This window comes from Solea senegalensis, linkage group LG6, assembly GCF_019176455.1.
Source record: "Solea senegalensis isolate Sse05_10M linkage group LG6, IFAPA_SoseM_1, whole genome shotgun sequence".
NCBI lineage: Eukaryota > Metazoa > Chordata > Actinopteri > Pleuronectiformes > Soleidae > Solea > Solea senegalensis.
In genome coordinates, this window is record NC_058026.1 from 7,910,607 (window position 1) to 7,927,344 (window position 16,738).

At 40.0% G+C, this 16,738-nt stretch overlaps 2 protein-coding genes and 1 long non-coding RNA gene across 6 annotated transcripts; 1 reads left to right on the forward strand and 2 right to left on the reverse strand.

Annotated features, from left to right (window-relative positions):
- The first annotated feature begins 378 nt into the window (after positions 1–378).
- Positions 379–11,915, forward strand: tecrb (trans-2,3-enoyl-CoA reductase b). Of its 4 annotated transcripts, none has more exons than XM_044028618.1 (12): positions 379–457; positions 4,585–4,635; positions 7,885–7,936; positions 8,027–8,071; positions 8,202–8,305; positions 8,521–8,636; positions 9,492–9,597; positions 9,751–9,829; positions 9,935–9,978; positions 10,510–10,567; positions 10,885–10,973; positions 11,219–11,915. In XM_044028618.1, exons 1-12 carry the CDS (start codon positions 443–445, stop codon positions 11,390–11,392), a joined length of 933 nt encoding a protein of 310 aa, XP_043884553.1. In that variant the 5' UTR covers positions 379–442; the 3' UTR covers positions 11,393–11,915. The 4 variants fall into 4 exon arrangements, with proteins under 4 accessions (XP_043884553.1, XP_043884554.1, XP_043884551.1 ...); XM_044028619.1 differs by having other exon boundaries at positions 9,751–9,823; XM_044028616.1 differs by lacking the exon at positions 379–457 and having other exon boundaries at positions 4,287–4,635.
- LOC122771205 lies at positions 1,577–3,426 on the reverse strand. Its single transcript, XR_006360589.1, has 2 exons — positions 3,076–3,426; positions 1,577–1,847 (listed from the first exon to the last, which is right to left on the reverse strand). It is a non-coding gene; the product is annotated as an uncharacterized LOC122771205 (long non-coding RNA).
- A 354-nt stretch (positions 11,916–12,269) lies between the features above and the next one.
- Positions 12,270–15,424, reverse strand: ndufb7 (NADH:ubiquinone oxidoreductase subunit B7). Its single transcript, XM_044027491.1, has 3 exons — positions 15,149–15,424; positions 12,755–12,923; positions 12,270–12,429 (listed from the first exon to the last, which is right to left on the reverse strand). Exons 1-3 carry the CDS (start codon positions 15,258–15,260, stop codon positions 12,342–12,344), a joined length of 369 nt encoding a protein of 122 aa, XP_043883426.1. The 5' UTR covers positions 15,261–15,424; the 3' UTR covers positions 12,270–12,341.
- Between the last annotated feature and the right edge of the window lie 1,314 nt (positions 15,425–16,738).

Here is a 16,738-nt window from a genome sequence, read left to right on the forward strand (position 1 = left end):
CAATTTTTCACAATTTTTTTTTATTTAAGAATAATTGTATATACATATGTATATATGTGTGTGTGTGTGTATAATAAGTATAATTTCCAGCTGTCCAAGCATTCAAGCTCTTCTGCGAGCTACTAGTGTTGTAAAGCAGATATGTCCCTCTGTTTCTACAATTTCTACTGAGTAATCTACAGTGTTTTCTGCCTGTACCCCAGAAAAAGGCTGTAAACAAAAAAAAAAAACTAAACCGTGACCTTTCCGTTTCCTTAAATCTGATTGGACACAGCGTCGAGAGTAGGGGGCGTGCTCCTCTGACTTTGGACGTTTTTGATTGGCTGCGGCGCACATATAACGCCCGCCTTATGTAGCCTCAGCGGTTGCATATCACTCACTCTGATTGGTCGCTGCTCTGTCAGTCAGCGGTGATTTTGAGGAAGGGCCGTGCGCTGCCAAGATGAAGCACTACGAGGTGAGTGGTGTCAATGAAACCGTAAACCTATAATGGGACGTTTGGTGGAGCCAAATTCGAATGAGTTGCATCCATTATGAATTTCTATGTGACATGTGTGAATGTTAAAACCAACAAGAGTCTAAATGTGGGGCTTAACCATGGACAGTGAGGCTCGCACGCTGCAGCAACACTACCCGCCGCGGGCTGGTTGCTATGGCCGGGCTATTGTGACCTCCCGGCCACGGTAATGAGTTATATTTACTTTGCAACGGTCACGTTGAAAGTAAATCTACAGCCACACAAACGGCAAAATTATTACTTTGTCGTGTGTTTGCGATGGCCGCCACTATACGCTATGTATTGTTTATCTGTGTGTGTGTGTGTGAGCTAATGCTCCGCATTAACGCCGTCTCCGGCTGGAACGACTCATGGCGCTTCCTATCTCGTTATTACCCAATAATGCAGGTGAACAGTCAAGTGGGACATCTCAGCCCAGCCACTATCACGGCTTAGAGGATAATCAGTGCTTTACGGAAGACTCAGTGTTAATGTTGACATGGTCAAACCAGGGACCTCTCAGTGGAGTAAAGGAAAAGTGTGACTGGAGCTGCAATTAAAAGATATTTCATAATACTAATAATTAAAGGGACAGGTCGTTTTTTTAAAAGTGTGGTTGTATGAGGCATTGACACCCCTGTCCTCATGCCTCAGCCTGGGGCTCAGACAACATGGCTACCAGAAGGAAAAACTTGACATGAAACTGACAAGTACATGAGTAGTTTTGTATTTTAGTTACATTATTGGTTTTGAATTATTTCCACAACCTTTTCCAGCCACACTGCTCACTCTCCTGCACTAAAATCCACAGAGAAAATCAAATTTTTAAGCTTGCAAGGACACAGGAGCTGCTGGTCTACTGCTGCTGTGTTTGGTGAGTTTCAGTTTCAAATGTAAAGGGTGTCCAACAGCAAGATGAAGCAGCAAACATTCTAAAGATATTGTAGACTTAAGCGGGCGTAGATTTCAATAGATGAGTCTTTTGTTGAGTGCCTAAAATCTTTTCCCTTCTATCTCTACTATAGGAGAAAAGAAAACAAAAAATATTCACAGTTAAAAACACTCAAACCAATTAACATATTAGCAAAATAATTGGCCATTTATTTCTTGATTATTATTCAGTTAACAAATCAAAGGTTACAGGCCCAGTTGCAACTATCTGTTGGGGGGAAAACATTGATTCCTAATGCACATTCTTCCACTGAAAGTGCCTCCACATGACATGAACAAGTGAAGTTTCACAGCACCTAAAACCCACCAGACAGGATCTGAAGCAGTCTGACAGAAACTGATCCAACCAGTGGCTGTGCCGGTTCCCCTTCTTTCTGCCAACAGATGTGGTTTTTGTAGCCTATGAGGGTCAAAACAACATTTAAAATTATGAAATGAACTGATTGAGAGCACCATTGATGAATCTGATTAGGTAATAAACGCCCTTACTTCATAAAATGTAAATTACATTACATGTCATTTAGCAGACGCTTTTATCCAAAGCGACTTACAATGGAGTCAAGTACAATTAGCCAGGGGTGGAATCGAACTTGCGACTATGATGTCTTTGGTACACAAGGTAGGGTCTTAACCACTGAGCCACTCCACCACCGTAAATGGACATGGAAACCTATTTTGATTCAATGTTTTTTTTTATTCACACTTTGTATACCACTTATCATTTGGTATTCACTCTGGTGTCAACTTGAGGCCACTACGGCGACTCTGATTACATTACACAGTCAACTTTAGTTATCACCCTCTCAATCACTCGTGGCCATTGCAGTAGCTGCATTTAAAAACTACTGTTCTGTATAGGTTTGACACATGTCTGAAGCTAATGTGTTTTACTCAGGCTTATGATATGTCCACATACAGTCAGACTCAGTCAGAGTCACTAGATTCCTCCACATTCTGGAGGTAAAAATCCATGTTCATACAGACGAGGTGTGTATTTTACAAACGGCAATAACCACTAGATTCATCATGTAGCAGTTATCAAGATAATGTCACATGACCATAGTACAAAGTTTTGCAGATGATGTAACACCATGCTGCGACAGTGTGTAGGTGCAAAGGTTTTGGCATTTGTTGCCAGAGAACTGAAATTATTATTATTCAAAAATGTACATTTTCTTTTATGCTGTAATGAAGAAAAGGAGGACACTGCACACACTCCAGCTGGTTTAACCAATTGGGCCACTGTAGAAACATGGCGGCACAAGATGGTGGACCTCATTTAAGCGTGAAAGGCTTATTTTAAAGCTACAGAAATCAAACTAAATTTTATATCAGTTATACACTTGTACAAATGGGTACTCTATTGAATTTCTGCCAGTAAATCCTCCTAAAGTTTATACACTGGACCTTTACATTGCTGAATTGAAAAGAACCCCTGCCCAGAAAAAACATTCTATAAAATCACAATTTCATTGCATTTACACCAGATAGCACCAGAGAGCTGCATCAGCGTCATAGTGAGCTCTTACACTTGACACCCGTCACAGTCTGGCAGCATGTATGTCTTATTCAGATTGACTCTCTAAAATGTTTTTCACAGATTAAAAATTAAACCCGCCCCCTCTTACCTTTTTGATGTACTGACAAAACAAGTAGAAAAGACGTTCGCTGTTAAGGTTTTAACATATTTCTCCCAGATTTGCCCTCACCCAACTGTCCATTACGACCAAAGACTGTCACTGCCAGACGGAGACTTTATATAGATGAGAAGTGGGAGGTCCAGTGGCAGTGGGTATGCCTGGCACAGAGGAGAGTGAGATGAAGTTATTTCCATGAAGTCCTGACCCCAGTGTCATATGTCTTGCTCATTTTAAATTTACATGGGTGTTTCATTTATGCAGTTCTAAATCAGCATCATGTCTTTTTTTTCAAAGAACAGCAAAATAGTTTGAAATGGGCAAGATACAATCCAATCCAATCCTCAGACGATCAAAGTGGTGTGAAAATTGGTCACTGATGTCCATATTTAATGTTGAAAAAAAATGTGGAACCTAAATGTCTTTGTTGCCACTTGTGACTGTCTTTCATTCATGCAGGAAACTGTATCCATACTGCTCATCATTAGAGAATGAAGGGGTGGGGGAAGCCTCGAGTTAATCTGGAATATGATCATCCCTCAATGACAGGGGAGATCGGACTGCTCAGTTTGGTTTTAAGCAGCAACATGTTGAGCAAGTCTGGCGTCTGGGCCTCTCAGGTGTTTGAGGGCAGGTGTTGTAGCTGGCTGCTTTACACATGAACAGAAGTCAGTCAGAGAGTGAATGACAGCATAGTGTGATCAACAGTGAGGCCATGACATCACTACACAGGCATAGACGGTAGACAACATAGAGCTAGTGGCAGACATTTATATTTAGTGAGAAGAGGAGGGGGTCAAATTAGGAAATGGGGACTTCTGTTTGTCATAATAACCGAGTGCCCCTCTATCTTTCCACTTAGCCAAGGCTTGAGAGGTGTCAGAGGTCATCAGGTGTCTTTTTTTAGGGGGGGGTTATGTTTCCAAACCAAGGCAATCAACTGAGAAGCTGCTGCTTTCTGCTCGAGAAGTTTCCTCTGTGGGATTATACACAGATGATCTATTATGGACACTTTGCCAGGGGGATACTGGGCATTCCTGCGTTCGCAACTGTGCACACACATGTGGCAAATGTCTGTTCTCAGAGGGGGCGGCTGGCAGTTAAATAAAGCAGCGTGCCAGGAGAGAAGGCATGAGAGAGAGAGAGGGAGGGAGAGAGTGGGAGAATGACAGAGGAGGAAGAAAAGGGAGGGTAGAGAAGGAGGGGGGGGAGACAGATTCATTTCCACAGCTGAGTGCTGCCTCTCTCCTCTCTGGCTTGGTGTGGATCTGTGATAGACAGTGGAGAGTGACAAGAGGACTGAGAGTAAGAGTGAGGGGAAGAAGGGAACAACCAGAGTGCAGGAGGTGGACTGTGGACATGGATGCCCTAGCACTAGAGGCCACTGGTGGTAAAAAGGCAGCTAATGGGGTGGCAGCGGCGGCTCCCCCACTGCCAGCTGCAGCCCCCGTCAAACGCAAACCTGCTAAAAAAGCTAAAAAGGCTGTTGTTTTCTTTGAGGTGGAGATACTGGATGCCAAGACCAAGGACAAGCTCTGCTTTCTGGACAAGGTGAGACATATGTTGTTTTTATCATTGATTCATAACAAACGTTCATCATGATGCACTTTAAACTGCACTAACCACATCCCTGCCCAAAGTCTTTTTAGTAGTTTCACTTAACAGAACAGGTGCAATACATCTGGTCCTATGCCAGCGTCAAAGGTCTGTGTGCGTTTGTGGGCGTCAGGCTCTTTCTAGAACATATCAGAGCTGCTGTAGCCCTCGCTGTTTGTCAGTGGGTGTGTTGCCGTGGTGAAAGCACCTTTCACACGTATGACACAACACTGCTGGGGGGTCACTTATATGGGTGAGGCAGTGGCACTTTGGCACAGATATGTATAGAACAATGTAGACAGAATATTATTTAGCAACTGTTCTACTGTCCACAGTAGTGTTGGATCAAATTCAACATTTCTGAAGGTAAAGTTCTCACTCAGACTGTGGTGGAGACTTGCATGGTCATTGTGTGTGTTGAAATAACAATAATAATATTTTCACCTAAAATCATGATGTTTGAATGACTGTCATGTTGTGTGCACAAGCAGCAGATGGAGGTGAAGGAGGTACACCACTTGTTGCACTACGAAAATAGAAGCAAAACCTTTTTCTCCATATGTATTGTATTTATATATAAGAATGTCATCTCATAATAATGTTGGCTTATGTGCTACAGTCAGTTTGGTGGTGGTTATTCCTCTTTTTTTCTTGCAGCTGATTTGTTAGCTGCTCTGTTTCAGGTGTTAGAATTAGTTGGAGCAGAAGGTGAATAACTTTTTAAACCAGGCACCAACCATAAACTAGCGATGGAACAATACCACTTTTCCATGTCCAATATTGATACCACAAACTCGAGTTACTCAGCTATCTGTCTTTTATACCACTCACACGTTAAACACGCATTCGAAAGTGGAAAAATGAAAAGGAGTTGCCCTGTGTAATTTGAATGAATCATTGTGTTTAGTCATGCTCTACTACATCTGTCTATGAGGCTGCAGAGCAGAGCCAAGCAATTCATCATTTTCAAATTGAAGTCGCAGTTGGCAAATTAGAGGGGTTGCAATGCAATTGTTTTATTCTTGATTATTCTTTGTTTTATACCAATTTTAAAAAGTTCTACATGTTGGGAACTATTGATGTCTTTAAAATTTGTATCCTTGTATTGCATAATGAAAGTTTAAAAAAGAAAATTGATTTAAGAAAAAGACTATATCTGTCACGATAAGAGGTTTTCAGCACCGTGCACACATCTTTTTTGTTTTTCAATAGAACTGACAATTAAAGGACTTAAGGTGTATTTGCAGGTGATAATAAAGAGCATCACTGTTGTTTTATAACCATATAATGTGGGTTTTTTTGTCAGGAATATGAGGAATAATAAATACCTGGTGTCACTCACTTGTGTTATCTTTGTGTAAGGTAGCTTTACTTAGCTGCTCTGCTTGTAAGCCAGTGCTGTAACATTAGGAGGATTTAGTGTGCTGCTGGTGTGAGGTCTGTTGCTGTATAGTATTGCGTTAGTGTTTGTTAATAGTGCCGTCATGAGGGCTGCTCTACGAGACCTAAAAGTATAAGGTGCTATCCTGCCTGGATCATACCATGTTGTCGGCTTAGCAGAGTTTTCATGGCGAAAGCATGTGCAATGTTAACACCTTTTGTAGAGGCAGTTCACAGATGTGATGGATATGGGTTTAGTGAAAGACGGGGTCACGTAAAGGTGGTCTCTCGGTGATGTCATCCTGCTGAAAATGGCACATGGTCTCCGGGTCATGTACAGTGCTCAGTAATCCATCTAGATTTGAGTTTCTGTTAATGATATCTAGAATTTGTATTTGCTTCAATTAATAGTCCTTTATTTAAATGTAACGCCCCTAAAGAAAAAACTATTTGGGGCAGTTTTGGTAAACCATCGAGATAGTATCGAGATAATCCGTCTTTGTCACACAGCCGTTCAACAATGTCCTGGGTATTAATTACAGATCGTTTCTGATAATATATGAATACTCCAAAATGGATCTTTACGAGTGCCTTTACTAAACGTTACTAAAGAACACCTTCATGCAATTTTATGCTTTCACAATTTCATCGTCTAGTGATTCTTTCCTTACCTTTGCTTGGATAGAATGTTTGATGTAAATATAGGTCCACATTTCACACAGGGATCTTGGCTCTGTACGTCCAGGCCTGCAGAGAGATCCAGATTTACTGCTATGATGTTTGAGATACCTGCCAATTAAGGCGTAAAAGAAACTGGATGTTTGTAACTGGACGTCTGTACTGCTCTCATGATGTCATGTACAAATGGTCTTGTATTAGTCACATGACAACTATCTGGTTTCATTCTCTTCAGTTCAGTAGTGCTACCATACATCAGAAGACTTATTAATATTTACCAGACTACAACTCTATGTACATATTTATATACTATACTGTGTATAACTCTGGTTACTTCCATGTCTCCCTATATTTCGTTTTACCACTGTCCTGTTTCTCAACCAAGCTGTTCCTTTTTTGCTTCTTTTTTGGTTAGAACTTGGCTAATTCTTGTTGTTATTGTCACTAAATGCATGGGCCAAAACAAAAAACACTTAAGATAATATTAAATACCTTTTGATTTTATTATAACACCAAGATTAGACTAAATCAAAACCTTAAAAACAGTCGGTAAGTATCTTTGACATGACAAATTTACTCACCATTTATACCAAATGGGTTAAAACAGGAAGGAATGTGGTATATAAGCTGGCTTAACTCAAACCGATAAAGCTACTCGATCAAACAATGGGATTGTGGTAATGACTGTAAATCAGCTGACTCGGCCTCGGTCCAGTTTTTAGTGTGCGTGTCCAAATTTGCCTTTGTGTGCTCTTCGTGTTTCTGTTTTGTTGTCACTGTGTTTATATTTGGGGTAGTCAGGCCTTTGCTGGCAGCCCAGCAGAAGGTCGCGTACTTTTGGCTGTGTGTATGTCCAGACTGTCCAGTTTGAGACGCACTGTGTCCCTTCAAAAAATCCGATTTTGGGTGTTAATTTGTAGGAAGTTTTGCACTGGCCCTAAAAGTAATGTGTGTGCATGAGGGTGGGAGTGCACACTGAGGTTTGCTGAAAACCTAATACCAGCTGTTAAATAGCCCACGTCAATGGAGTATTTGGCCTCAGCTAGAGCTAAATTTACCACTAATCACCATCATAAATGGAAAATGGGAGTTATTATCTGCCCATGTATGTGTCCCAACACTAATTCAATGTGGTGTTATTTGTAGGTCGAGCCAAATGCCACCATTGGGGAGATCAAATCCATGTTCCACAAGAGCCGTGAGTGCAATCTGTGTGCAGACAACTAAAGCCTTGTAGTAATTAAAGATTCATGCAGAAACCCTGACATCAAGTCCCTCCTCTTTTCAGATCCTCAGTGGTACCCAGCCAGACAGTCGATTCGCCTCGACCCCAGTAAGTCTGAACAAGTGTGACTGTGTATCACTATAAGTGAATGTCACATCACTATTCTCCCAAGATCGGCTCAAAGCTGTTCGTATTGTAAACGTTAAAGAGTGTGTAAGAGTTACCGTGTGTTTTTCAGAGGGGAAGTCTCTGAAGGATGAGGATGTTCTGCAGCATCTCCCTGTGGGAACCACGGCAACGTTCTACTTCAGAGACTTGGGAGCTCAGATCAGCTGGGTCACGGTGAGTATGACGCCAAGCCATCCAAACATAGGGGAACACCAGTGTTTGAGTAGAGCTATATTGAGATTTCCCTCTGGGTCAAACAAGAGAAGGGGCAGACGTTTGTGGGAGTTCTGCTGGGAAACAGAGGAGAGACATAATAATTGAAGGGGTTTATAAATCAAGCTTTCAGTGTTAAACTCTCCAACTTACCTGTCCTTCTCTTTTATTTCCAGGTCTTTCTGACGGAGTATACTGGTCCTCTGGTCATCTACCTGATGTTCTACTTCAGGGTTCCTTTCATTTACGCACCCAAATATGATTTTACCACCAGCAAACACTGGGTCGTACAGTGAGTGTCTCTAACACGCTTTTATAAACTGATGAAAAAATGGCTTAAAGTTAGGTTATAATTAAGGGTGTCCTGGTCCCAATCTCAAGTATCAAATCAGAGCCCATCTGGGCATTTTTCAACTGACTGGAAATCAGCAATTGACCCAATTACCTCACCTCGATCACTTGTTTCATATCACCTATTTTTAATATTATTGGTCATAATCAAATATTATGCCGCGTTTATTTTCTCTGTACCCTCCACACACAGGTTTGTGTGGCTATTCTTCTTCGGACACTGCTTTGGTTTCCATTTATTTGAACAGCCTAAAGAAATGAGGTTCTGCATCATTAGGGCTAGGTTTTGGTCTCCTTGAGGACGACTGGTTCTGACAAAGTCAGACCCCATACTATTAAAGTGGGAACTGCAACTTGTTGAGCAGTTGTATGTCGCGGTAACTCATTTAACACAAAACACTTGTTGGTGTTTGCACATAATTTGTTTTTAGCGTAAATGTAAACGGCAGTATTAAACCAGCTGTTAAACATGAAGAAAAGAGATATTTTCACCATTTTAGTCCCAAGTTTATCCACTACGTTCAAACAGTGTTGGTAGGTAAATACACGCATCGGATCAGCACTGCGTTTCGGCAGGTGCTCAATAGTAAACAAATTGGATTGGGGCCTAAAAGGCTGAGTGGGACATCCCTAGTTATAATCACTTTCCCCATCATGTCAAACCTTTTCTGTAAGCTTTGATTTGTCATTAACCTGCTAGACAAAAAAAACAGTCAGTGCCGTGTACTCATTGGTAGGATGTCATTTGTGTCTAAGTATAGTAGGGCTCATACACGCGTCTGCTTCCCCCCCCCAGTCTCGCCTGTATGTGTCACTCTTTCCACTATGTCAAGAGACTCCTGGAGACACTGTTTGTTCATCGCTTCTCTCATGGAACTATGCCGCTACGCAACATCTTTAAGGTCAGAATCCAATACCTCTGCTCAAGCTTACTACCGTGCACCAGTGTCGTGTCAGTGTGTGTGTGTATAGTTTAGTTTGTGACGTAGCATCTCTGCCACCACAAGATCTCGGAACATCTTGGTGATGCTGTTTCTGTCATGTCCCTCGTTTAGAACTGTACATACTACTGGGGCTTTGCGGCATGGATGGCCTACTACATCAACCACCCGCTGTATACGCCACCCAGTAAGTGTATGTGCAACTACACACGTATATATATATATATATATATACACACATCTCTCCTGTCACTCATCTGAATCATTACTTACAGTTGGTTATTCTGTATTATTGCAGTATACGGGGAGCAACAAATTAGACTGGCCCTCATCCTGTTCTTGGTAAGAGTTTTTGTTGTTCCATGATTTGTCACATATTATTTGACTGAAAATATACACAATAATTATATTTACATAATGGTAAGTACTGTCAATTACTTCCAATGTTTCTAGTGTCCTGAAAAGGGTTTTTACAGATACCGGCCCTGACTCTCAAATTTCATTAGTTGTGTCTCGGTTACCCCTAGAAATGGCAAAAACCTAAATATCGCAATAAAAACTGGTAATGGAAACACCTACATTTAATTGGGGAAAAAAAAAAAATCCTTCACCGGACATGATGCGGGGCAGTTGCTTCAGACAAGGTGGTGCGGTATGTGCGGACAGAGTTCACCCTCTGTCTTCGTCTTCTGTTGAAAACAATCACAGCAACAGCAGTAGTGGCAATCGAGATCACTGTTCCAAAACCACGGGAAAGCAATATGTCACTTATATTTAGCAAAAGTCTGTAATGGAAACACAACTATTGTTATTTTGTCGTCACAGTCTGTAGTGAAAATCCTCATCTGATATAATCATTGTTTTCTCTTTCAGTTCTGTCAGATTGGCAACTTCTCCATTCACATTGCTCTGAGGAACCTCCGTCCACCAGGTACACACTCACACACACTTTGTACATGTCAAAACTATCTGTTGTGGCTCTGGTGTCTGCTCTCCCTTTTTAAAATACAAATTATTTTAAGTAACTGATAAATTCATAGACTTGTGGCTGATAACTATCACATAATATAACTGGGGTGTAGTGTGTCATCATCGGTCAGTTCAAATTACTTTTCATTTCCAGGAAACTGCAAGTGGTTTAACAAATGGATGTTTTTTGTTGTTTTTTTAAATTATCTGACCCCTAGAGAGGGAGAAGCTGAAAGAAAAGAAAGTGATTTTCCCTTTCATTTTTCTGTTTTCATTCAGGCTCCAAGACAAGGAAGATTCCTTATCCAACCAAGAATCCCTTCACCTGGATTTTCTTGCTCGTCTCCTGCCCCAACTACACCTATGAGGTAACACAGTCTTAAATCTAGCAGCTTACAAGAGTTAGTTTGGTGTGAAATACTTCAGATAAGTTGAAAATAGACTGTGGCATTTTCATGTTTCACTTTAACTTTAAGTTTTTCGGTTTAAAGTTGTCCCATTTCTTGCCATTTGTATTGACATTTATTTGGCTTACCTTAACTTAATGTTACAGCTGCAGCTACCGCCCTCTACTGGTGTCCGTCTGTATTTAATGTCCCTCCTCCTGTTGCAGTTGGGCTCCTGGCTGGGCTTCACTCTCATGACACAGTGCCTGCCCGTGGCTTTCTTCACTCTGGTGGGTTTCATCCAGATGACTGTGTGGGCCAAAGGGAAGCACCGCAGCTACCTGAAGGAGTTCCGCGACTACCCTCCGCTCCGCTCTCCCATCCTGCCGTTCATCCTGTAGAGGGCTGATTAGCCGCTCCCTCACGATCCGGCCCTCCCCAGTTGTAGGAGCCAAGTACATTAACTGAGGGTTGCATCTCCCTTTTTCTCGTCTCCAAAGTCTTCAGCGGAAGTTAATAGATTCACTGACTGACTCTTAACTCTGTTCCTTTTTTTCCCCCAAACTGCATTTTCCTTTTCCTTCCTTCTTCTAGATCTGTGTCATAAGTGAAAACATGAAACACTGCATTTTTTCTTAAACTAACAAACCAATTCTGATTGGTTAACTGGTGTATGTGCATTTGATTTCCCAGAGCAGTCTTCACTTTCATGCTACACAGTGTTTACTGAAAGACTTGCTGCACTCCCGCACTGTCAGGTGTCTACTAACCATTTGATTTTTTTTCTGGATCTGATGCAACATCTGGTGAAATTCAGTAAATATTCACCTGTTCAGTTTTTATACACATTAGTTTAAACTAGATCACAACAGCATTTGATTTTGTTGATGTCTGAAATAATTTATTAAAAAAAGGTAAACAAAAGTGTTGTCTTTGCTCTGTTATATGCCATATTAAAATTGGTTTATATCTTTTGCTCAAGGACCTTTTTCCACAAAGCTTTAGTTAAAATTTCCAGGTTTGACGAATACCTATCAACATTTTTTTAAGGTTTATATGAAAAATGCTGATATTTTATGGACCAAACGATTAATCGATTATGAAAATAATCGTTAGTTGCAGCTCAAGTTGTGACAGAACCTAACTCTCTCAAATCTCTTTCCTTTTGTGCTAGACAAGATCAGAGAACCTTCTCCTGCGGACATTTTCAAACTACATGGACAGTCATTTTTGGGGTTATGTTAAAGGATGTTTTGACAAGATGAAGACCACAGGTGCTGAAGACGAAACTCAATTGTTTATTGTGAACAGTAGCTCATATATACAAAGAAGAATAAGAGGATGTACTGATTATGCGGCTTGAGCCTGGGCCTCAATTCTCTTCTTCCTCAGCTGGAGCCTCCTCTCCCTCTCGTACTCCTTCATACGCATCACATAGCTTTAGGCAGAAAGAGAACAGGGAATATAATCGGTGTCAAATGTAGGTGTACATCATTATGTCAATGTTCTTTCTTTCAGTCCATACAGGACATTTAAGATCTTGAATATTAAGTGCCACTGCAGGTTATTGTGATTTCATCTTTCACTTTTTGAGAAATCTCAGTAGAAGCTGCTTAATGTTTTGACTCTTATTTAAAACAAAAACAACAACAAACCCCAATAAGATCTGCCTGAAATGGAATTATTTTATGTCTTCAGAAAAAAAAACTCAAAGTGCCATCAAGTCTTTCCATATAAACTGCGTCTCAACATTAAACACTTACTCCTGGTGTTCACAGTAGTCCCAGTCATGTCTCTCATGCTTGCAGGCCAGGAAGTTGGGCCAGTTGTCTCTCTTGCACTTCATGAGTTTTAGGAGATGATGGGCACAGTAGTCCCTCTGCTCCAAAGGCAGCTGGGCCAAGTTCATCTGCTCCTGGTTTGCAACCATTTCTGCCAAAATGGACATTTTCAGTAATCCTTCGGTGTTCAGTATCATGTGATGGATAGTGGTGTTTTAAGGGATTGACTTAAATCAAACTGTGTGCCTGTTTAAATCCTGAACAACCTTCATAATAATAATAATCCTTTGACACACTTTTTAAATATTCCTTTGACATTATTGACATACTGGTTTAACCGACCTACTCAAACCCATTCCTTCGTGCAATCAATCACGCTGAATTGTAAATGATCAAATCTTTTCAATTAAATAATCTTATTTGTTTCCAGTGGTAATTCAAAGGCAATGAAATACAAACCAGCTAAGTTCTAATTTAAAATTGACATGTTTGAAATGGGTTCACAAGGACAAACTGTTAACTAACTAATATTATTAATCCAAATGCATTTGTTTGGTTTTACAGTAATAAATCTGCATGCACTGATTCCATTAAAAGCAAATTCATGTTCCATTCAATCCTCAATATGACGGTGACAGGGGAGCTAGAGCCAATTACAGAATGTTCAATACATGTTTATTTAACAATTTTAGTGTGCCATTAGTAATTATTGAACTCCTATTTTCATCTAGGCCTGGTGACAATTCAGTTTACATATCACTATATAGTTTTCTTCAATATTAATATAGCAAAGTTTAAATATAAGGCAAAATAATGTGTATTTGCAAACACTCAGACACACCTTTTTTTCTTGCCAGAGACAGTTTAAAACCAATCTAAACTGTTTTTTTCAACTTTAACTTAAGATCAAACTCAATCATTTAACTACCCGAAATTGGTCGTGATGATTTTCAATCGGTACCAACTAAAAATCTAAACCTTAAAGCACAGCCATAATCTTATCAAACAAGTTTGGCATCATAAACAGGTTATCAGCTGCCCTCATTCCTAAAGATTGGCATTAGCCATAAAAAAATTATAATAGTTGACCTCTAACTGTAACTACACATTTGACTCAAAATAACTGTTACCTATGATTTGAAGTGGATTTAAAATTGTATATTTGCACATATCAGTGTGCAAAGTATCTCAAACAACGGTCATGTTGATAACTTTCGTTAAGGCAAACGTCAATACATTTGCCACCCCATCTACGGAGCCAGCTGACCTAAGGCCTCGGTTCTCAAACTGTGGTACGTGTAGCTCCAGCGGTATGTGAGCTTCCCTGATGGTACTTGGATTGTTCTATTGTATATACAAGGGATGAGTAAATAATGATATTTTAACTAACAAATGAAGGCGCTCTAAAGTAAACAGTGCCTGCCAGTTTCACTCGCTGGGCGTCACCAAGTGACTGCTCAAATTAATGAGGGAAACCTAACCGAAGAAGAGGGAGTTAACACTGGGACAATGACGGAGAAAGCTAAGTTAGGAGATGCCCCATCCACATTCAATACATAGACTTTATGCCCTTTATTCTCTATGTTGTGAAAAAATTGAGAAATCCTGCACCTTTAATGGACATTTTGTTTTCTTCAGTCACGCAGATATCATGACTAATATCGCTATATGATTATACTGATTATCGCAGAATCATTGTATCATGATATTATCGGTATTGTGGACCGTGTATTGCTTGTCGTATCATGAGGTCCCCTGTGATTCCCACCCCTAATATATACCAGGCTATATGATCAGAGTGAAACTGAGGACGTTTGACCAGGTTGCATAGAAAATGAAACAAATAACAAAAAAAGAAATAATACATTAAATAATAATTAGAGTCACCTTATCTCTCACTCCACCTTAAGCTAATTTATTTATACCAGTGTGTTAAGTATATTTGAAGAAAATGAGGATGATGAGAGAGAAATAACCTTATTAGGAATAAATCTGCCTCTTGTGAAAAGTCTTTAGCTGACTTTGCTTGGCCTATTTCACCACTGTATGGTGACAATGGTGTTACTACGAGAGCTCAATATCTTCTCAGGTGGAACTTGGTATAAAAAGTTTGAGAACCACTGACTTACTGTATTATAATATAATAAATAATATAATATGTATAATAAATTAACTAATTCAAAATTTGTAAGAATGTGGCAAAACAACAAGTGCACACAAGGCAGCAGTAAGCTAATATCTGTTAGCTAACGTTTAGCAACAAAGCTAGCTCAGTTAACGTTTACCAAATCTAACTACCAAGGTTAATAACGATATTAAGTACAGTCCAGATTGCCATGGCGAAGTATGAAGCAAAAAACCCTCAGACAGACGAACCTCTCTCTTTTCGCTCTCCGAAGCCGTACGTTGGGTCGAATTCATACTTCTTCGCAGGGTCCGGCTCGGTGTCCGTCTCAGTGATGTACCGTCTGGCCAAATGAGCTCCCATGGCACCAACGACGTTTACCCGCGACTATATGAATATAATATGTCCCGCTTGTCTTTATTCCGTGCTAATCTTGCCTATTCTATGAAAATGTTATTGCTGTCTGCCATTCGGTCACCTCCACAGTCGCCCTGCGTTGACTTCCGTTTCTCGCCGGAAATAAACAGCGGAGTTGGTCGTGCTTCCCAGAAACCCTTCCCCTTCTTCCTTTGGAGAAGACAAAGGTTCCGCTGGATGGTTTCAACTAATTTATCCAAGTGGTTTAAAACTTTTTACACCAAGTACCATCTGAGAAAATATTGAGCTCTCGAAGATACACCATTATCGCCAAAGTTAAAATACAGTGGTGTAAATAGTTATAGTAAATTCCAGAGGCGGAAAGTAATAAATCACATTTACTCACGTTACTGTACTTTCAAATTTGTAATTTTACTTTTACTTAAGTATGTTTTTTGGAAGTACTGTACTTTGCTACATTTTAAATCACATCCGTTACCAAGTAAAAAAAAATGTTGGCCTGAATTTAAAAAAAAAAGAAAATTACATGAGGAAGTGAAGTGAAATGAGGACAGGTAAATTGGCGCTAATTACAGTCCCTGAGTGAGTGAGAAAGTTAAAGTCATTTGTGACCTTTGACCCATTTTGACTGATACATTATGCGTTTTTTGCATTATATGAGCACTTTTATTTGTAAAGGTTTGCCTTTAATTCAAAACAATTCACGTGAGATTTGTGTATTTGTGTCCCCTTGTCCATTTTGTGCGACACAAGAAAGAACCCCAACTTTGTTAAAAAACTAATTAGTAACTAGTAAGTAACTTTTACTCTGAGTATATTTTAAACCAGTACTTTTACTTGTACTTCATACATCATTTCCTCTAAGGACACACTTTGATACACTGTCATGTAGGGAACTTAATGGCACCATTTTTGATTGGAAACAAAGTTGGAAGGGCATCTTATGGGGCAGTGCATCACTTTTCTCCACTAGAAAGGCTCTCCTTTAGTAACATTTTTTTATATTTATATTATTATATTGCTTTAGAGGCCACAAACTATGCCATGACTCTAATCCTTATCATTTTATCATATTTTCTATACAATTCAATCACATACCCTGGTATATACAGTAGAGCATTATTTCTGAATGTCCCCCAAGTACCACCAGAGGAAGCTCACATACCACTGGTGGTCCACGTACCACAGTTTGGGAACCAAGGATTTAGTGTTTAATGGCAATGACACATTATCAATCTTTATATTCATGGTATAACACATACCGATGTTGGAGTTCCTGGATCCTGGACTCTCTGGTATCAGGGTTTTTTTGTTGCTATATGGTAAGGATACACACTTAAACACACTTTGTTTTTACATTTACTCAACTATATTCAGGGCTGTGAAAAGAAAAGAGTCAGGTATGAAATGGAGAGCCCTCAGCCTATCACCATGTATCATGTCCTCAACCAATGACACCACAA